Genomic DNA, 21,336 nt, shown 5'->3' with positions numbered 1-21,336 from the left:
ACACCCCTAAACCAGAGCGAGCTGCCAAAACTGAGGCTGCACAGAGGAGCCCAGAGTGTGTGTGTCCCTTGGCACGGGCCCTGGCACGGTCAGAGGGCTGCGGGTGAAGCGTGGCTCCACCATGACCCGCGTTAACCACCCAGAACTCACCCAGCCCCTGCCGCGAGCTCGCGCTCGGTCACGCAGCCCCCGAGACCCACGCACAGAGATCCAAATTATCACTTTGTTTTCCATCAGGCTTTTGGTGTTGATTTAAGCTGCCCAAACAAATAATTACGGTCTTATCTCCATCACGCAGCAGCATTAGGCACAATTCATCGTTTTTAGCCTGTTTTGGGCATTGTGCATGTATGGATAAATAAAGAAGGGACTCAGCCACTGCCATTTCATAAAGCCTGGCATTGCGAGACGGGCATTTGGTTAAATCTGCTCTTGACTGGAACAACAATGTAATCTCCAAAGAACTCTGCAGGAAAGAGGAACACGTGTGTGTTTTTAGCAGCTTGGGGAGATGAGACCAGCAGATCTGCAGAGCTGAGGTGCAGGAGCGATGCTCCACGGGGGCACACGGGGGTGTGGTCAGTGCCCTTCCCTTCCCCAGCCTCAGGCAGGAGATCCCCACCCGATTTCCAGCTGTGCTTGTGCAGCTGCAGACCAGAGCCAGAGCCCTCGGCCCCCCGAGCCCTGGGAGAGCCAAAACCTGGCTGAGCCCAGAGCCAGGCCGGGCTTAGCTGCAACTCACAGGCAATTCCCAGATGAGACACGACAGGTTATGCCAGAGCTCTGCCAAGGCAGATCACCGAGATGATGATGAAGTGGATTCCTGACACGGCCGGGCGCGTGTCGAACACCCAGAGTTTGCAGCAGCCACAGCTCCTGCTCAAACAGCGGGGCGTGGGATCCATGACACAACAGGGAGCAGAGCTGAGCCCCTGGCCGTGCCCCAAGCTGCAGAGAGCTCACCTGGGGAAGGCAGCAATCACCTCCCGGGAAGGAGCAGCGTGGCTTGAGCCTCGCCTGGCAGGGGGAAATCCCACCCAGGCAGCCAGAGCCGAGCACCTGACTGCCAGGAGGCGCTTGCCGAGCCCTGCTGCTGGTGAGGGCTGGCAGCGTGGCACAGCTTCGCTCGCGGGAGCCGCGGGGTGTGAAACAAGCTGCAGAAACAGCGGCGCTGCTCGGGAGGCGCCCGGGAAACCGCAGCCACGGGGCCGGGCTGCGGGCACAGCACATGCTGGGAGTCACAGGGACACGAAGTGGGACACCGGGGACACCCCCGGAGCTGGGCCCAGCTCCTGCTGCCTGCGGCACGCTGCTCCTCCCCGGTGTGAAAGGTTTGTGGGGAGAAGCAGCTCCAAGCCATCAGTCAGGGGCTGCAGCAGGGTCTGGTGAGTGCAAAGCCATGACCAGCACGGAGTTTTCATCTCAGCCACCACCAAAACTTCCCCAGGGATGTGGAAACACATCCCATCCTTACACTTGACCAGCACAGGGATGAGGAAACACAGACCTGTCCTTTGTCTTACTCCCCAGGGATGAGGAAACACAGACCTGTCCTTTCTCTCACTCCCCAGGGATGGGGAACACATCCCATCCCTCCCCTGACCAGCACAGGGATGATCTCCGTGCCTGCGCCACCACTTGCATTCCCCAGCCCCGTGACAGCATTGACAGCCCTTGGCAGTGCCAAGCTCCAAGCACCACGCTGGCTTGGGCGGGAGGAACGCCTTCTCCTCAAGCTGAGCCTGCCTGGGAAGGGTGCCCCTCACTAGGGATGCCTGGCACGGAGGGAAGAGCGGGCACGGGAGGATGGGGAGGGGCGACAGCACTCAAGCAAAGAGGACCCAGCTGGTTGTGACACGCTCAGCCACGAAAAATTACGGTTTTAAAGCTGCTTTCAGTGGAAAGACCCAGAACAGGCAGCGGAGGCTCTGGAAAGGAATATTAAACACTGCAGAAATAAAAGGTATTGCTCAAGAGAAAACATAACAAGGCTGAAACCCAGCGTGGTGCAGCCTTCAGATGAAATGGAGATGAGCTGCGAATGAATTGCTCCCTCTTAAGGGAATTTCGGGCTTTTTGAGGAGGGAGGGCACACCCGTCCTTCCCGGAAGGGTGAGGGCGGGCTGGGGTCCCGAGGCGCTCTCCAGGGCACGGGGAAGCCCCCTGCCTCACCACGCCAGGGGTGCAGCTCCCCCTGGGCCCTGCCATGCTCTCCATCGCCTGCGGAGCCAGCTGGGCACCATCCACCCCCGGGAGGCTCTGCATGCAAAAAAAACAGAGTCAGGGCAGAGCCTGGAGCCCCTGGAGCACAGCCAGGGGAGGGTGAGCACAGCCCCAGGGCTGCCAGAGCTCCAGGGGCCTTTGGACAACGCTGCCAGGCACAGGCTGGGATTGCTGGGGTGTCTGTGCAGGAGCAGGCCTTCGATGGTCCTCGGGGTCCCTTCCAAATCAGAATATTCCACGATTCTGGATCCCCTGCAGATCCCCCAGCGCTGGACAGGTCCTGCCATAGCCCAGCCTCTCCACACGCCCCATTTCCTGTGACACGTTACGCGAGAATCTCGGTTTCCAGTTAAAAATAACACCAGTTTCTAACCCTCGAAGGTGCAGAAAAACGTGACCTCTAAAAATCCAGAAACTGAAAGGCGAAGCAAATGAGTCCCAAATTTGTCTACGCTATAAACGTCAATTTCTTTTTGAAAGAAATGAATGTTTTTGATGAATGTTTTCTTGAATGCCTGCTTTTGGCAGTGCTGCCATCTGTGAAAAATCTCTGCCGCGCTCGCTATTAGGATTTCATTTCCAAGAAGAGCTCATAGCTGCTTTAATAAATGGTTAAAAGATTGTCAGGGGGCCAAAGGGCCGGCAGCTTGTTTACCACAAGTGGCTTCTGTCACCAAGCAAAGCACCTTTGACTGATAAGCTTAGCAGCTCCCCCAGCCTCAGCCAGCCACTCGGAGAAGCACTTCAGCAATGTCGGGCACTCGGAGCCTAATCCCGACGGGCTGGGAGGGAGATTTACATCCCGAATGGGCAGCTCGCTCTCCAGAGGGCCCTGGCTCAGCCCAGCCCTGCAGAGCTTCCCTTCCACATCCCCCAGCCTGGACTGGCCTTGTGACACCCCTGGTCAACAACCAGCACCAGCCTCACAGGGAGAGCCCCCGCTGGGCTCTAAAACAGCACCCAAACCCTTCAGGAGGGGCTGGGGGCACAGCCTGCGGCCCCAGATTGGGCTGTGCCCACCAGCCTGGCACTGGGGGCACATCCAGCAGCTCCAGATTGGGCTGTGCTCACCAGCCTGGCACTGGGGCACATCCAGCAGCCCCAGCCTGGGCTGTGCCCACCAGCCTGGCACTGGGGGCACATCCAGCAGCCCCAGCCTGGGCTGTGCCCACCAGCCTGGCACTGGGGGCACATCCAGCAGCCCCAGCCTGGGCTGTGCCCACCAGCCTGGCACTGGGGGCGCATCCAGCAGCTCCAGATTGGGCTCTGCCCACCAGCCTGGCACTGGGGGCACATCCAGCAGCCCCAGCCTGGGCTGTGCCCACCAGCCTGGCACTGGGGGCACATCCAGCAGCCCCAGCCTGGGCTGTGCCCACCAGCCTGGCACCCTGCTGTCCCCAGAGCAGCCCACCCCTCCAGGCTGCAGCCCCAGCCCGGGCGGTGTCGGTGTCCCAGGCAGGGCAGGGACCCCAGGAGCCTCCCCAGTGCCAGCAGCAGGGCTCCCTGGCTGCTGAAATGGAGGCCTGCGATGGCTGGTGTATTTGTAGATCCTCTGCGTGACTGAACCGAGAGGAACAATAAGATCTTTTTCCAGATTCGGCAAACATCAGTATAATAAAAAAAATTAATTATATGCTTGAACACATGCACCAGAGCAATGCCCTGTATTTTCTCCTAATTGTTCTCCAAGCCTTGCAGAGCCACATTTAAATAAAAATGAAGCAGTTATTTAAACCGCAATTAAAGATGGAGCAATTTATTTTTAAACTTGAACTATCGTCAGCAGAGCAGGAGGGGAGGAAGGGGGGCTGCGCTGGGACCCCCGGTGCCACACAGGGCACATTCCGCTGGCCACTGGAGCCACCCTGCTCCAAGGAGGGCAGAGGAACAGAGCAGCGACTCCCGACACCCCCCAGAGGGCTGCCGGCTGCTCCCTCCCCATCCCGCAGCTGCTCTCAGCGGCACAGAGCACAGCAGCCCGTCCCTGCCCTCCCAGCCCCGCTGCTGTCACAGGAAGGACGAGGATTTGGGCTGTACCCGCTGGGGAGGCTCAGCCCTGGCCCCGCAGCCCGGCTCAGCTCGTCCCCACCCCACGGCTGGGGTGTTTTGGGAGGCACCTGCCCCCCCGGGCTCCTCGCCTGTGGTAAAACACGGGTTCTTGCACTTGCCTTCCAGCCAGGGGCTCGTTTTTTAGCAAGCAGGTGCCCACCACCACAACCCCAGGTTCTGCACCCAAAAGCCAGCCCTGGGCACTCAGCCCTGCCTGCCCCGGAGAGGTGACACCAGCCGGCGTCCCACTCTGGAGCAGGGAGCACCCTCGACAGCAGGAGGTGGCTGGGAGGGAGCTGGGGAGGGAGGAAGAGCAGCAACCACAACAAAAACCCACCCTCTCTTTTCATAAGACAGCAGAATTTATCAGCCTGCAGCCCTTCACATCTGTCTCCTCATGCAAAATGAAAGAGGCTTTGAAAAGCAGAGGAGATGAAATAAAGCCGTCTGTGTGAGGAAGCTGGCATCTCTGCCACTGTCACTGTCACCACGGCAGGAATAATGACCGGGATTGTTCCTGCATCTGGGGCTGTGTGTGCCGGCTGCACGGGCAGGGGGGAAGGGGATGCACACCCGCAGCACCCCCTCCCCTGCCCACGAGCCCCCAGCCCCTTGGGGCTGCTCCAGCCGCGCTGCGGCTCCCGTCCCCCGCTGGCCCCAGGGGCAGGGGCTCAGCTCTCGCTGACATGTGCTTGGGGAAGAGCTCTGGCCTCTACAGCTCTCACATCACTGGGCTTCGCTGTAGCAATTACTGCCCGGGCAGGCTGAGCTCCCCGGGGAGAGCTGGGGCGCAGGACAGGAGCCAGCAGCGGCTCCTCCCTCCTAGAGGACATTCGGATAAAGGTGCAGAAGGACAGAGGCTGGGGCTGCCTGGAGAGCCTGCACATGCCAGCAAGCCCATCTCAGTTTTGTTGGCGTGGTTCTCAGGGCTGTCCCGAGCACAGCAGCGAGCTGGGTTTGGTGGGTCCCTTCCAGCTCCCCGTGTTCTGTGTTTCTGGGTTCTCTTCCAGGATTTTCAAGAGGATTTTGGAGCATTCCAAGCTGGTAGCAGCCTGCAGAGCCCTCCAGGCAGAGGGGTCACTCCCAAGGACCCCTCAGGGGAGGCGGCCCGTGGCTGATCGTGGGCTGCACCCCCATGCACAGCCCCCCAGTCCCCTGTGCCCAGCACCCACATTGTCCTGCCCAGGGCATGGAGTGCTGACCACAGCCTCAGCCTGAGCTGCTCCAGGGCCCCACAGAAACTCCCACCCCAGAGGAGTTCATCTCTCCACCAGCAGAAGGGTCTTTAAAATGCACAGAAGCTTTAGAATGCAGCAAGTGCCCTGTGAACAGGGACACCAGAGCACGGCCCCTGTGATTCAGCAGGGACCTGGGTGCCCCAGGGCGGTTCTGGGGGCAGGCAGGAGGCTGCTGGGCTCAGCAAGGTGCACGAGGCACGGGAGGCTCCAGGTTTCACTGCAGAGCTCAGCTCCACTGCGAGCTGTGCCCCACAGCCTTCCCTGGGGCTGGTGCAGAGCACGGAATCCTCTCACAGGGACGTGCAGTGCACGCTCCAGGAGTCCCTGAGTGATCCGGGGGAGCCCAGACTCTCCAAGGCTCACCAGCCCCAGCCCCTCCTGCCCACATCACTCCCCTTGTCCCCAGGCCACCAGAGGGGTGCTCCAGGGGACTTCCCTCTTGTCCCCACCTTCCTGGCCACTGCCTGACCAGCCTGTGTGCCTCTCAGTGTGTCTGGAACGCTGGATCCCAGCACAAAGGGTCACCCTGGCACTCAGGAAACCAGCAGACCCTTCCTCCAGCTGATCTCTCCCTCCTCCTGCTCTCTGCACTCCAGGAGGAGATTTACAGCCCACCTGCCTCCCGTGGGGCCTCCAGACCCCCAGGCACCCATCCCACCCTCTCTCTGCTCGTTGTTCCTCCCCTCCCCAGGGCACAGCTGCTGCTCAGGGTGGCTGGAGGTGCCCTAGAGGACGGCCCTGGCCCAGGGTGCCCAGAGCAGCTGTGGCTGCCCCAGACTGGGAGGACAGGGCTGGGAGCCACCTGGGATCGTGGGAGGTGTCCCTGCCCATGCAGGGGTGGCATGAGATGCTCTGAGGTCACTCCTGGCCCAAACCATCCCAGGAGTGGGGGATTCCTTTTGCTGCTCTCAGCCAAAGCTTCCCGTTCCTGCAGACGCTGCCACGGCACAGCAAGAGCTGCCAGCAGCTTTGGTGTGGGACAGGAGCTCGGTGCCACCAGATACAGCTTTGGTGTGGGACAGGAGCTCAGTGCCACCAGATACAGCTTTGGTGTGGGACAGGAGCTTGGTGCCACCAGATACAGCTTTGGTGTGGGACAGGAGGAGCTCAGTGTCACCAGATACAGCTTTGGTGTGGGACAGGAGCTCAGTGTCACCAGATACAGCTTTGGTGTGGGACAGGAGGAGCTCAGTGTCACTAGATCCCCCCCTTCCAAGGTCCTGCTGCAGGGCTGGCAAGGCTGAGGTTGTGGAATTGGGACACCAGGAGGTGACAGGGGCGGCAGGAGGTGACAGGGACACCAGGAGGTGACAGGGACACCAGGAGGTGACAGGGACACCAGGAGGTGGCGGGGCACCGGGGCAGCCGCCCGGCTCTGGGCCGGGCACAGGCTGCTGTTTACTTGTTGTTGTCCCTGCGTGTGCCGTGTGTGCATGCGTGTGGAGATTGTCTCCAACGTGACTCTGCATTATCAGGGCTGTAATGAGTCCTTGTTAAAGTGGATTTGATGGAATAATTATATTCCAAAAAAACCTGCGGGAAAGCGCTCTCCCCTCTTAAAGGGCAGGATCATCAAACGTTCTCGCCACATTATTTGCAGTCACACCTTCTGCTGCATCTGCTCCTTTTAAAATCTCTAACTCCAATCTGATCTGAATATATAAATCTGAATTATCACAGCAAAAGGAGATGTGCTCACACCTTTTTTTATCTGTTGCCATGGCGATTAGATAAAATTCACGCCAAGTCTCTGGGGAAGGATGAAATGATTTCAGACAGAATCTCACCCCACTTGGTGAGAATAACGCCTGGAGCTACTTCCCTCTGTAACAGGTCTGGGCACATGTCGCAGCCAGAGAGGGTGGCAAGGGCTGGGGGAGCAGCCAGGACACCTTGGGAGATCTCCGGGCCGACAGGGAAAGGTTCTGCGGCCCCCGCGGCCGGGGAAGGACGGGACGCCGCTCGCTCCCATCGCACCAGCGGCTCCGCGCCGCGGCTCTGCCCGTCCCTGCCCGGGCACGGCATTCAGCTGGAGAGGCCGAGCCCTGAGCCCAGCGGTGCCCCCCGGAGTGCCAGCGCGGGGGTCTCTGCCTGCACACCCCAGGACGGAGCAGGGCAGGCGGGGCCCCCCTGCCACCAGCCGCAGGGGACAGCAGGGGACAGGGCAGGGGACAGCAGCCACACGGCAGCGGGGTGGCCCCGTGCCCGGCACGCTCCGCTCACAGCCTCCTGCTCTAAACCAGGGCTCACCCCGCTTCGGGGCCAAAGCCACCCCAAACACGGAGCCTCGGCGAGTCCCCCCTGCCCCAGCGCCCTCCGCGACCCCAAAACCCCCAAAGAGGGGCAGCGCTGCGCCCGGCCGCGCTCATCCCGGGCCGGCCTCTCCCCAGGAACGCGAGCCTGATGTCCCCCAGAATGAGCCCATTGACACAAGGACAATGCCGAATTATCCGGGCGCTGGCTCGGCCCCCTCGCCGTGCCCCTCGGCACGCAGCACCCGCCCGGGGGGATGCTGTGCCCAGAAATCCCGGAAACCCCAGAAATCCCAGAAACCCCAGAAATTCCAGAAATCCCAGAAAAGAATCCCAGAAATCCCAGAAATTCCAGAAATCCCAGAAATTCCAGAAAGGAATCCCAGAAATCCTAGAAATTCCAGAAATCCCAGAAATTCCAGAAAGGAATCCCAGAAATCCCAGAAAGGAATCCCAGAAATCCCAGAAATCCAAGAAATCCATCCCAGAAAGAAATCCCAGAAATTCCAGAAATGAATCCCAGAAATCCCAGAAATCCCAGAAATCCCAGAAAGGAATCCCAGAAATCCCAGAAATCCCAGAAATTCCAGAAAGAAATCCCAGAAATCCCAGAAATTCCAGAAAGAAATCCCAGAAAGAAATCCAAGAAATCCAAGAAATTCCAGAAATTCCATAAAGAAATCCCAGAAATCCCAGAAACCCCAGAAACCCCAGAAGCCCAGCCTCGTCCCTGGGCTCAGCCCTCCTGCATGGATGGCAGTGGGGTTTGTGTGCAGTCCCCCCTCTGCAGTCTCACCGAGAAGCAGCGCAGCCCTGGCAGCAGAGGACAGAGAACATTCTGGGGGCATCGACTGCACGGACCCGTGAGGAGCTGCTGCCCTTTCATTGCCAAGAGCTGCTCAGGGGAGTTCCAGGAACCCCTGGGGACATCTGAGGATGGGACACGAAGGGCCACGCAGGTCGAGTGAAGCTCCCAGCTGCAGCACCACAAACGGATTAACTCAGGCAGAGATATTTTGGAAACTCCTGAAAAGCTCAGCCCACAACACACACACACAAAAAACACGTCTAAAACTTCACAGAACTCAATTTTTGTTTTTTTTTTTTTTTTTTTCAGCTCCTTCCTTCTGGCAAGCTTTACGTTTTGCTTTCCAGAGAAAAGGCTCTGTGGATAACCAGTGACTAAGTACATCCTCATCTGCACAGCCCTCAGAGGATTTGTATTAGGCTGGTGACAAAGGCAGCACCCTTAGAAACGCTGCTACCTTGACAAGTGCTCTATTTAGATTTTTTTCCTGCACGACCTATCAAGTACACAGCACTGAAGCAGCAAATAACGGCTCAGCTCGGGGTTTGCCGGGCTGGTAACGCTCACTGCCTCCAGATCCCAGAGCTGCTGTCCCCATGGCGCAGCCCGGAGAGGGGACATTTGTGCCCTGCAAGGCAGAGCTGGGCAGGCACAGTGACATCCCTGGGGATGGTTTGGGTGCGAGTCCCCGGGCACGCGTGCGCTCAGAGGGCTGTGGAACCAAGCAGTGCCCAAATGAACACCTTGAATCAGCTGAGGAGGGGCTGAAATTGTCTAATTTTGTGGTGTCACCAGCAGCTCCCCACGGTGTTTCTGCAAACTGCAGCCGGACAGGCACCCCTGGAGTGCCCACACACCTGGGCTCCACACTGCCACATTAAATAATAATAAAATAATAAAAGAAAAGCTGTTTACAATGTTGAGTCCTAAAGCGTCTTGCAGCAGGATTTTCTCACCCTCACTCCAGGGAGGAGGGGTGAAGCTGTGTGGAACCCTCTGCTCAGCTGCTGTGCTCCCGTCCAGCACCTCTGACACACACCAAGCAGCACCGGGAGCAGCTGATGTGAGGCGTGATTGTCCCCCCAGCCCTGTCCTGTCACCAGTGCTGCCCTCCCAGGCAGAGCAGCAGGGCCCAGGCAGCGGGGCTGTGTCTGTGGCGAGGCTGGAGCACGAGGCGAGATTGATTCTGATGTGAGCACCAGCAAGGCAAATGGGTTTTTGAAAACCCTGCAATTTCCCCGCAACCCTTGACTTCTCTAAACACACAGCAGCACAGTCAGGTGGGCACTAAACAAAAATGAGCTGCACTAATGATGATTTACGTGCGGGATAACCTGCCATAAAGAGTTTAGCTCTGATTTCAGGGTATGTTACGGCGTTGCCAAGTTCACCAAACAGCACAGCTCATCAGCCACAGCCCGGGGAGGGAGGCACCACCAGGGTTCTGCACCCACCAAAAGTGCAACAAGGTCTGGCTGAAAAAATGTCAGAGGGTGGGAGCCCTGTGATCCCAGTTAATAATAATAAAAAAAGATGATTCAGTCGTAGAATTAAAGAACAATTTGTGTTATAAGAGACCTTAAAGTCCACCTTGTTGGTCCCCCTGCCATGGGCAGGGACACCTTCCACTGTCCCAGGCTGCTCCAAGCCCTCTCCAAGCTGGCCTTGGGCAGCCACAGCTGCTCTGGACAACCTGTGCCGGAGAAGAATTTCTTCCCAGAACCCGAGAAAGCTCACAAAAGCTTCCCCCCAGCCACACGAGGAGGCAGAGGCTGAGTTCACAAGAGCAGCCCCAAGGAAAACACTCGCTGCCCCCGTTCCTCAGCTGCAGGTGTTTTGGTTTGGGTGGGGAAAAGACATTTCCTGTGACAACAGCTGCTTCAAAAGAGCTTTGTGCCACCACGAAGTCTGGATGGAGATTTTCCCTGCTCTGCACATCAGGACTGCTCCTCCCCCGCAGGGAAGATGCCCGGCCTTCCACAGGGAGCACTAGAGCAAGGTTTTGGGGAAAGCAGCGGGTTTGGCACGCTGGGCTCAGCAGAGAGCAGCACGTTCCTCAGGAGAGGCAGCTGCGAGCCCAGCTCAGAGCTCAGGGGCAGCGCTGCACCCCCTGCACAGCCCGAGACTCACCGGGCAGGACCCAGCACTGAGCAGCAGGGACGAGGGCCTCAGCACCACATCGCAGCCTTCCTGACCTCCCAGCCCTCCTCACCTCCCATCCCAGCCCTCCTCACCTCCCATCCCAGCCCTCCTCACATCCCATCCCAGCCCTCCTCACATCCAGCCTTCCTCACATCCAGCCCTCCTCACATCCAGCCTTCCTCACATCCCATCCCAGCCCTCCTCACCTCCCATCCCTCCTCATCTCCCAGCCCTCCTCACCTCCTAGCCCTCCTCACCTCCCATCCCAGCCCTCCTCACATCCCATCCCTCCTCACCTCCACCCCATCCCCTCCCCTCATCCTCCTCACTCAGAACCAGGGCAGACGCAGAGGTTCAGCAGAGGTCAGGGAAAAACATATTTTTGGTAACAGCAAAGCCAGTTTTAGCTCTAACACACCAGCAACACAAAAAAAAAAGCTTCAGGCAGATACTATATTTGTAATCCAACGGCAAAACATGTTTGCTTGTGTTGACTCTGCACTGTAACACAATTTATATGTTCTGTCTTTAGGGTAATTATTGCTTTAGAATGTTAAAATCGTTCCACCCTAATTAAATCATCATATTAAAAAATCCACTGCCACAGCAAACTGGGGAACAAGTGTGGTTGGGACCACGCGAGTGCAGGGATGCTCAGTTGGCAAACCCACCGCTGAGCCCGCCGGCCACACGGGCTCCATCCTCCCTAATCCCCGAGCAAAGGATCCCAAAGCACGGCGGAAACACGGCCCAGGCTGGCCTGCTGATGGACCCACCCAGCAAAGGCAGCAGCACCACCTGCCCTGCCCAAAACGCACCAAGAGCACCCCCGGGGATGGGCACCACCAGCTCCTCGCTGCCACCCACCACAGAAAGCCACCTCGCGTTCCCACACCCACAGACAGGCTGGCAAGGGCGCGGTGCCCGTCTGTCCCCGGCCAAAGCGTGCCTGCCTGGGTGCCACCAGCCCAGGCACCTCCAGGCGCGTGGGCTGTGCTGGGTCAGCGCCTTGGCTGCACTCGGGGGGCACAGCCCACCAGCAAGAGCCCCCAGGAGAACGGGTCACCCTCCTCCAGGGGAAGCACTTTGCTCCTTCAGCTGCTCCTGCAGCCCCAGAACAGGTCACCCCTCTCCAGGTGAAGCACGTTGCTCCTTCAGCTGCCCCTGCAGCCCCAGCCCCGCTCCCGGTGGCCTCAGCTCCCCGCGGCAGCGCTGAGACGCGCAGCAGCACCGGGACTTTCTGACCTGTGAGCAAATATCAAGCGCAGAGCACTCACTTTGGGCCAAATCCTTTAATTCCCTCTGGATGCCCCGGGGGAAGCAGTTATTGATTGCTTTGCCCCCAGCTCACGCGTGCTGCGCATCGACAGCGGCTCCGCGGAGGAGCCGCGAGGTCATCCTGGAACACGGGGACACGGAGGTGGCCCCAGAGCCTGCCACAGCCCGGCAGCCACAGCTGCCAAAAAAATCACAGGGAAATACCCGGGGAAAAGCAGCTGGCCCTGCAGAGTGCCTGAGCAGAGGTGGGTGGTGCTGTCCCCGCCACTGCCCCTTCCCCACGCAGGGAAGTCAGCCTGGAGTGGGACATGGCCCAGGGCACGAGGCAGGGACATGGCACAGGCAGGACAAGCAGGTTCCAGCACAGGGAAAAGGGAGGTGGTGGCATTTTGACCAAGTTCCTTTCCCCGTGGTGGAATCAGTTGTGAAAATTGACAAGAGAAGGTGGAATTTTGACTGGAGCATCACCCTGGCAAGACAAACAGCAGCCCTGACTGCAGCAGCCAGACACGGGCAGCACGGGCAGGTGCTGTCCCTGTTTATCCAGGTGCCAGTGCCAGGTGCCCCACACATCCTGCAGAGACCAGGACAGGGCTCGAGTGCTGCCAAAATTACACTGAGCATCCCTGACCCCAGGGACACACCCAGGACAGCCTGGGCACCACGCCTCTGCTCACACCAGCAGCACTTTCCAGCCTGGAGCTGCAAAATCACCGATGAAAGCCTTTGCTGAGCAGCACAGGCACAGACAACGAGCCAAAAACCAGCCCCTCCACGAGAGCAAACGTCCCGCACGGCAGAGCAGGTCAGATTTCCAAGAGAACGGCGCTCCTCTCTTACCTGGGATGATAGAAACGGTGTCTTTCTCCCAGGATACAACGCTAACGTATTCCTGCACTGAAGAGGGGATGAGGCACTTGAAAACAGCCACGTTTCCACGCATCGACCTTTGGTCCTCCACCCGAACGGTGTACGGTTCCCTGAAAACTGTGGAGGAAAGCAGATGGTTGGTAGCATGACAGTGCTGCAGGAAAACACACTTCCTTTTGCTACAATCCCACGTTTGCCAAACAAACCAACCCACCCAGCCGCACGCTGCTGCCATCCCAAGCACCTTCCCGGGGAAGGAGGGGATTCTCTGCTGGGGGACACGCTTGGCCTTGGGACAGAGGCACACCTGGCCCAGGTCCTGCTGCTGGCACCTGCCACGGTCCCCAGCGTCGCCTGAGCTTGCCAGACTCAGTGTGGGGACCGAGGACATTTTGTAGTTGCACTGTGCATTTCACCCCTGGATGCTGAAAATGCAGCCTGGGAGAGACAGCACAGAGCCTGGGACCCCCTCAAGCCACTGCAGGAACATTTGAGGCAAGCAGGTGACAGTTTTCCATGTTCCCAGCACGTGCCCTGTTTCTCAGGGAGATGCACATCCCTTTGGCAGCCCCGCGCTGCTCCCTGGAGCAGCAGCAGTGCTCCGGGAGCACCCGCTGGGTGAGAGGGACCCACCTCAGCCTCTCCAGCAAGACAAAGAGATGTCACCAGCCCCAGCAACACAGACACCACAAACCCCTGAAATTCAAGTACAGTTGAGGGCGGCTCCCTTTTCACAGTCACAAAAATTGTGCCCTGTAGGACACGGAGACGATTGCCATCATGACAAATGCACATTCACTTCATCATTTGACACCTGGCCAGACGGGAGCAGCTCAACAAAGCCCTCAGCAGCCCCAGCAGGAAGGTGTTTTCCCTGTGGACATCCCACACCTCACCCAGCCAGGCCAGCGGCGAGAGGCTGGCAGCATTTCCACCCTGCTTTCTGGGCTTGCGGGGCTCCCTGCTCAGGGATGTGCCACGAGGCGACACGGAAAGGGGCTGCAGAGCCAAAGCAGATTAACCAGCAAAAGCTTCCTTAATCACCTGGAGCTGAGGTTTATTCACAGGCTTTAAAGGCCAGCAGGGACCGCGAGGAGCATTCTGAATGCCCCCTGCCAGCACGAGCACCCCAGCTGGGGACAGACCTTGGGCACGGCCCCACAGCCAGAGCTCCAGGCTGTTCCTGCCAGCAGGGATAACCCCCAGGAGGGCAACACACAGCCACAACCAGCCCACTTAAACCTCTCCCCTGGCTGCAGAAATTTGCTCCGTGTGCTCGCCAACAGCTTTCCCGAGACCTCCAGAGATTTTTTTTCCCCTCATATTTTCAGTTTCCAGTGCATTTTATTTTATTGCTTGCTTTCTGCAGCTGTAATTGGCTCTCTGTGCTGCGCTGCCATTAGGAAGCACTGGAGAGTGACTGGGATGTGGGGTGGCCAGCAGCGAGCAGCAGCTGGGGAATGTTCCACAGCCGTTTCCCCTGCCAGAAAGGCAGAGCAGCTCCAGGAGCTGGAGACATCCCGGAGGCCCCACTGGACATCTACACCTCCTGCTGACGAGGGGGAGGCTGAGCTCCAGCCCAGCAGCAGGGCTGCAGTCAGCCCTGGATGGAGAGGGGGGTGAGAGCCAGGATTCCCTCTCTGTGGTCCCAGGGCAGCTCTGGGCACGGGGGATCCCGGCAGAACCAACCCTGCTGTGCCCACACCAGGAGAGCAGCAGCTCCACATTTACTACACCCCATCTGCTCCTCCGCCACGCTGTGGTTTATAGGTAACCTGAGAGTGCTGGTAAATAATTCACTCTGCAGAAGGGGGTTAATACCCATTTACTCCACAGTACAAGGTATTAAAATAAAAAACCCTGTAGTCACTTCTGTCACGTTCCCTCTGCTAGCCCCACTTTTAATAGGTTACATAATGAAGCCATTCCGGGGCTATTAGCCCTCCTCAGCCTGGTCAATAATTTACTATAATGGCTTTTGGAATCAGCTCTTTGCCATATTCCTCCTTTTTTTATTATTTATTTAATTTTTTTTGTTCTTAATAAGCCTTGGCAAGCTGAGGCTGGGTGCTGCAGTGGGAACCGGGCTGTGGGACGCTGAGGGGGGCCCCCAGCACGGACAGATGTGGCTCAGCCCCTCCCACAGCCGGGAAAAGCCTCGGTAAGTGGTTGGGCGAGACAATCCCGGTTCAGAGGGAGAGGAACTCTCCTGCCACCAGGCTGCAGCCACACCACGTTCTCCAGACACTCACGGGGGACCTCCAAGCTGCACATCCCACCCAGCGCTCTGCCCTTCTCCCTGCTCCATCCTGCCGCCAGAACCCGAGGCAGCAGCCCTGGCTCTGCCCTCGGTGGGCCAGCCGGAGCAGAGCAGGGAGGAACCAGCCCCTGGGGCACAGCCCAGCGCCCGCAGGCAGCTCCTACCTGCTTTAACACGGATGTTCGGGCTCCTGATTTTGCCAGCCGAGTTCTCTGCGGTGCAGAAGTAGTCGTTGTCGTGGATGAAGCTGTTGAAGGCTGATGGCGAGAAGGGGTAGAGCTGCAAAGTCCCATTGGCATGGACATGCCGGATGTGGGGCACATCGTAGATGTCGTCACCTGTGGCCAGGTACCAGCGAAGGACGGCGCTGGGTGACCCTGCTGCCGGGCAGGGGATCACCACCCCCACTGTGCTGGAGAAGGTGACCTGCTGCAGGGAGTCGTTCACAAAGTAGAGGCTGGTTCCGACATCTTCAGCGCGTGCTGCGGGCAAAGCAGAGGCCACAACGGCACGGGGTCACTGTGGGGATCCTGGTGGCACAGAGACCCCCCAGCACAGAGACCCCCCCCAGCACAGAGACCCTCCAGTACAGAGACCCCCCCCCCAGCACAGAGACCCCCCAGCACAGAGACCCCCCAGCACAGAGACCCCCATGGCACAGAGACGCCCCGGCATAGAGACCCCCCATGGCACAAAGACCCCCCTGGCACAGAGAACCCCTGGCACAGAAACCCCCCCTGGTACTGAGACCTCCTGGCATAGAGACCCTTCTGGCATAAAGATCCCCCATGGCACAGAGACCCCTCCCCAGCACAGAGACCCCCTGTCACGAGACCCCAGCACAGAGACCCCCCTGGCACGGAGACCCCCAGTACAGAGACCCCCAGCACAGAGAACCCCCGGCACAGCCCCTGAGCCCTGCGTGCGGAGCAGGGCAGCGCAGAGCATCCGTGCACGGCTGGCAGCACACAGGCCAGGCCACCTTCACAGGCCAGCGCTCCTGCTGCCAGCACGGATCAGGGATCACAGGCACCTCGGCAGGACAGCCAGGGGCTGTGCAGGCGAGGATGGACACCCCGGGCAGCCCCCGAGGCTCGCCCAGGGGTGCCCAGCTGGCTCTGAGCACCCACGGCCCCAAGGAGAGCACGCCAAGCACAGCCACCAACACTGCTCCTCCTGCCAACCCCGACATTGCCGTGACCCCCCCAGCCCAGAGAGGCCCCATCCAGCACAGCAATGCCAACACACCCAGTGCACACCACCGCCAGGCAGGGCACAGACCTCCCCTGCCACCCCAGCACTGCCTCCAAACCAGGAGAGGGCTGGAAAACCGGGATCAGAGCTGCTCCCCTCTCCCAGAGCCACAGGCAGGGAAGCAGATCCACCCTGCCCTCGGCCTGAGCTGCTGCTGGGCACCCCTGCACCACCCCAACAAGGGCTGAGGTGGGTTCAGGGGCACAGTCCAGGCAGAGCTTGTGGCCACCTGCATGCCCAGGAGCAGCTCTCACTGCTGGAGAACAGCACTCCCCTTCTTGGGAAGTCGGGAATGGACCTCTGCACCCAACTCCTGCCCGCTCCCCGGGACCACGAGCTCCCCCTTCCCAGCCCAAGCCGGCGAAATTTGCTATAAATAAGGAAGAGGAGGCCCCCAGTCACTTAGATCCGCTTTCTTTTTTTAGCTGCACTCTTTCCAAGTGGGCGGAAGGACAGGGATCTGGGAAGGGCCCTCGGCGGGTGTATTAATAGCGCGGCTGAGCGCACGCCCGCCGTGCCGCAGAGCCAATAAGCAGATCAGCACCGTGCCACCGTTCACAACGAGCCACGGGGGACCCTCCCTGACCTCGATTCCTTAACTTGGGGAGGAGGGGACGGCAGCAGAGGGGAGCAGGAAAGCCTCATCCGCACGCCCGGGCTCCGCGGGCGGCCGCTCGCCCGAGGAAGGGCCGGCTGAGCGGCCACGGTGGCTCCGTCTCCGTGCCAAGCTTCTCCAGCCAGGTGGCCGTCCTGCCTGGGAGCCGTGCCACCAGCTCAACCCTCACCAGCCTCAACAGCTCAGCATGGGACGCCCCGAGACAGCTCAGCCCTTCTCCATCCTTCCCTGTCCATCCTTCTCCCAGCTGCACGCACAGCCTCGCGCCTCTTCCGGCATCTCACTCTTGCTCTCTGCACAGAACCCTCCCCGTAAATGACCGGGGCTCCTCCTGTGCCCGCTCAGAGCCCTCTGTGCCCCAGAAGGGATGAGCTGATAGCGGGTCCAGCTGTGCCACCGCGCGAGACAACCAATTTAGAGGTCACAGAATCATCTCCTCGCGTCCCCACGCGCCGATTCCCCGGGTCAGCACACGGGTGGAAGGAGACAAAGCCGTTTGCTTTTCCCTCCCTGGCTGATGAGCACCAAAGACAGACGGACAGAGCTCCAGCCCAGCCTTTGCGGGGCCACCGCTGGGCCCTGCAGATGTCATTTTGTGACATCTCCAGGCTGGTTTGTCGTCATGAATCAGCATTTCCCTTCATCCGAGCAGCGCGGTGCCTCTCCCAAATACATGAAAGGGAAAAAAGCGCGCACTTGCAGGCAGAGGAAGGGAAACAAAGGCTGCACGAGCAGCACTGAGCTATTTGTGGCTGAGCCCGAGCTGAGCAGAAGATGGCTGGAGCCAGGGCACAGCAGAAGCCACCTTCAGCCTGGCTTTGGACCAAGGACATCCGGCTGTGCCCCGTGCTCCATCCTGGATCTCTCCCCAGATTCCACATTTCAGCTTGAGAGGGCTCCTGGAGCAGCCAGAGCCTGCCAGGGAAACATCTTCATCCTCAGCAGCTCCAGGAGGGTTCAGAGCTGGATGGGTGAGGGGCTGGGGCGAGGAGTGGAAAAATACCTCATAGACAGAAGAATTCAGATTACCCATAAAGCTTTTTCGGGTCAAAGGGGGAAAGGGATTTTTAATAGAAAATGGAGGTTATGGGATTGGCAATAGTTATGTGACAGACGTATAGAGTTAAATCCTCATAATCTCCTTTACCATTTAGCATTGAGCACCATCCTAATTCCATGTTTCATAAAACTGTCTCCAAATCACTGGGAGAGATTAAAAATTTAGAAATAGCACAGCAATATTTTTAAACCAGAAATCACTGCTCACATCTGGTCAGATGTGCTGACCCTAACCTACATATCGAGGGCATTAATTCACATGAACCTGAAAGGAGGAGGCTGGGAGAGCTGAGATGGAACAGTTTCTGCTGGGAAGGCAGCCTGGAGCCCAGCCTGGCTCCAGCTGGGAGCTGCACCGGGCCCAGCACAGGGCTGGACACTGGGGCTGGCTCTGAAAGGCAGGTGTTTGAAGTTATCGGAGCTCAATCTTCCTAAACTGTGGTAAATTACAACCCAGAGCTATTGAAATATTAATATCTCCATTCGAGCTGGGAGAAGCGAGTCATTTTGCTATCATCCCTTCAGCATATTTACTAGTTTTGATGGCTGGACTTCCCAAGCTCCAGCACCTTCGGTGACACAGCAAAGCTCTGGGCTGCTCTGCAAACACCTGCTTGCCCCAGAGAGGGGCCACAAACTGTCCCCAGGATGTGTCACCCTCGCTGGGAGAGGTGCAGGTGTGTGTCCTGCCCAGCAGCTCAGCAATGCCAGCACTAAACCTCGCAGGGAAGGGCCTGTCCTTTTCTAAGAAGCAGATTTAGGAGCAGTCTCAGACAGGGACCGGCTCCGTGCCAGCCAGGGCTCTTCCTCCCGAGATAAGAGGCTTTTCCTGCTCTCCCTGCACGCCCATCACCTGTGCTGGCAGCACGCAGCCAGCCCCGAGCCCAGCCAAAGCCCCTCCCATGCTTTAGCCGGGTGGAAACCTGAGAGAGCCGGGGAAACGGTGAAGAATTGGGGTTTTGGGGTGTTCCTGCCACCCCCTGGGCAGGCACTGGAGTGGAGTTCTCATTACCCCGCTGGCAGCAGCTTTTCTGAGAGCCCCTTCCTGACCCTGGTGGTCAGCCCAGCCCTCCTCCGAGGCTGGTGAGACCTGCCGGGGCTGCCCCCGGGACAACCCCACCCGCGGGGCCCCAAAGGGGCTGGGGGGGCCAGCAGGGATTCCCCAGCCTCGGCCAGGCTGGGCTGCAGGGATGCTGAGGAGAGCAGCGGGCTAATGGGCACCTCGCAGCTCATTTATTATCCTCATTAAGGGTGGTTGACACCTGCCCTGCTCAAGGAGAGAGCGAACCAAAGCCTGGCACGCACCGAGCTGGGAATTACAGGTAGGTGGCAAGTCCTGATGGCCCCTCCGTGCTGAGGAGAGGGCAGGAATTCCACCACAGCCTGCCCGCACCTGGGGAACGCTGCAGGAGCCTCCGGCCTTGCCCAGAACGAGCTCCCTCCAAGCCCTCATCCCCAGGACACCCTCACAGCCTTTGTGCCAGCCGAGGGAGTGACCTTGGAGCTGATGGAGGGAGAAGTGGTGCTTCCAAGTGCCTGGAAGGATGAGGAGGGAAGCCCGAGGCTGGTCCCTTCCAAGGGGAGCTCAGAGGTGCCTGGGAGAGCAGCACATCCTCCCGGGATGCCACCTCCCCAGCGTGTCCCAGCCCAGAGGGTTAAAGCCGTGGCTCTTGCACGCTGTGCCCCTCAGGGGTTGGTCTCAGGGGGTGGAAATGGTGTCGGGAAATGCCAAGCAGGGCCTGGGGCGTTCAGCTGGTGCCCAGCACAGCAGCAGGTACCTGCCACAGCATCTTCCCTGCCCTGGCACTGCAATTTGGCCGCCACAGAGTGCCACCGTGGTGGCACAGCCCCTCTGGCTTGAGCACCACCGTCCTTCCCGAGGCGACAAAGCAGAGGGAGCAAAGGAGAGCCTGCCTCTGGTCCTCTGTGGGTAAGGGCACAGCTCAAACGTGCTCCAAGCGCCTGCTCCTTAATGCATCTGCATGGAAATTAGGGCCTGAACCACCTCCAGCGATTACGACAGCACCCAGGCTCAGGCTGTAACCCTTGCCTGGGAAAAAAAGCTCTCCCAGCTGGATTCCTGCTTCCAGAACCTCCCGTGGCCGCTCCGGAGAGGCACCAGCCCCACCACACCGACCACACAGGGGCTGAGCCAGAGCTGGACATCCCCCAGCCCTGCCCCACCTCCCGAGCCCCCCAGCCTGGGGACCCTCAGCTCTGGGGGTGAGGAACGAGCCCAGGGGCCACAGGTGAGGGCCCCTCCCTCCCCTTCCAGAGCCACCTCCACGCCTTGGCCATGCCGAACACAACGCCTGAGGTCCCAAGGGGACATCTGGTGACATTGCCCGGCCAGAGTGACAGCACCGTGTCCCCAGGGAGGTCAAAGGAGCGGGCACGAGGGGTGGGCAAGGGGACACACCAGAGGCCACGCGCGCCTGGCCTCGGGGGGCTCCCTGCACAACGGCCAGGCCGTGCTCCCAGGGCATCGCAGCCCACTCGGTGGCCTTGCAAGGCGGACACCAGGATTGCCACCACGCAGCCAACAGCGGAACACATCTGGGCAAGCCCTGCCGGCTCCTCACCTCCTCCCCGTCCCCTCCGAGCCGTGCTGGCTCCCCTCTCAGGGCCAGGAGCTGCCGCAGCCCTTGCCGGGCGCAGCTGGGAGCGGGCAGGAGCCTGCAAATGGAGCTGCTGAGCGCTCGGTTGGGCTCTGCTGGCGGGCGATGGCGGCAGCCCGCGCCTGCTGGGGGACATTTCTGCGGGATGCACGAGCAGGGAGAGGGTGACTCCCAAACCGCGCTTATGTAAAGCCCAAGAGCTGGCTCTGACCGAGATTCCGGAGGCAAGGAACGCCCTGCACCCAGAGCTGCCCCTGTACGCCCTCCCCGAGCAGCAGCACCGCCAGGGCTGCGGGGACCCAGCGCCTTCCTCCTTGGTGCCCACAGCGGAGGTGGCACCGTGCAACGTGCCGCCTGCTCGGCTGCGAGGTGCCTCCATGTCAGCCTCGCCTGCTGCCATGTCAGAATTCCTGCCACAAAGACTCCCAGCTTCATCCTCGCCCTCGGCTCGCCAGCTGCTCCAGAGAAGGACGGAGCGCTGCCCATCCATCCCCCCAGCACACGGGGCACGCGGGCAGAGGTCCTGGCACCCCAACGTGGAGGTGCTGGAGCCACGGCTGCCCCGAGGCGTGCCCCAGGCAGCCCCCAGCTCCAGCAGGGCCGTTCCACTGCACACCCCTGGCACTCGCCCCTCGCACAAGGCACAGCCTCCTCCTGCAGAGGACAAAC

The 21,336-nt window shown here is 59.7% G+C and overlaps 2 protein-coding genes across 4 annotated transcripts in view; both read right to left on the bottom strand.

Annotated features, from left to right (window-relative positions):
- Positions 1-15,609, bottom strand: part of DSCAML1 (DS cell adhesion molecule like 1) — an 87,206-nt gene extending 71,597 nt beyond the window's left edge. For 2 of the 3 annotated variants that reach the window (XM_038161362.1, XM_038161366.1), the window contains exons 1-2: positions 15,285-15,412; positions 12,831-12,977 (exon numbers count right to left, since the gene is read on the bottom strand). In XM_038161362.1, coding sequence (XP_038017290.1) covers positions 12,831-12,933 — 103 coding nt within the window. In that variant the 5' untranslated portion in view covers positions 12,934-12,977; positions 15,285-15,412. Of the gene's footprint in view, positions 1-12,830; positions 12,978-15,284 lie in introns of all 3 variants that reach the window. The other variant, XM_038161363.1, reaches the window with a different exon arrangement.
- A 1,389-nt stretch (positions 15,610-16,998) lies between these two features.
- The window catches only part of LOC119711281 (formin-like protein 5), a 13,945-nt gene continuing 9,607 nt past the window's right edge, over positions 16,999-21,336 (bottom strand). The window contains exon 4 of the mRNA XM_038161236.1: positions 16,999-17,047. Coding sequence (XP_038017164.1) covers positions 17,016-17,047 — 32 coding nt within the window. The 3' untranslated portion in view covers positions 16,999-17,015. The remainder of the gene's footprint in view (positions 17,048-21,336) is intronic.

This window comes from Motacilla alba, chromosome 24 (genome assembly GCF_015832195.1).
Source record: "Motacilla alba alba isolate MOTALB_02 chromosome 24, Motacilla_alba_V1.0_pri, whole genome shotgun sequence".
NCBI classification, from domain to species: domain Eukaryota; kingdom Metazoa; phylum Chordata; class Aves; order Passeriformes; family Motacillidae; genus Motacilla; species Motacilla alba.
Note: the sequence above shows the minus strand (reverse complement) of the source record. Positions and strands in the feature narration are given on the sequence as shown.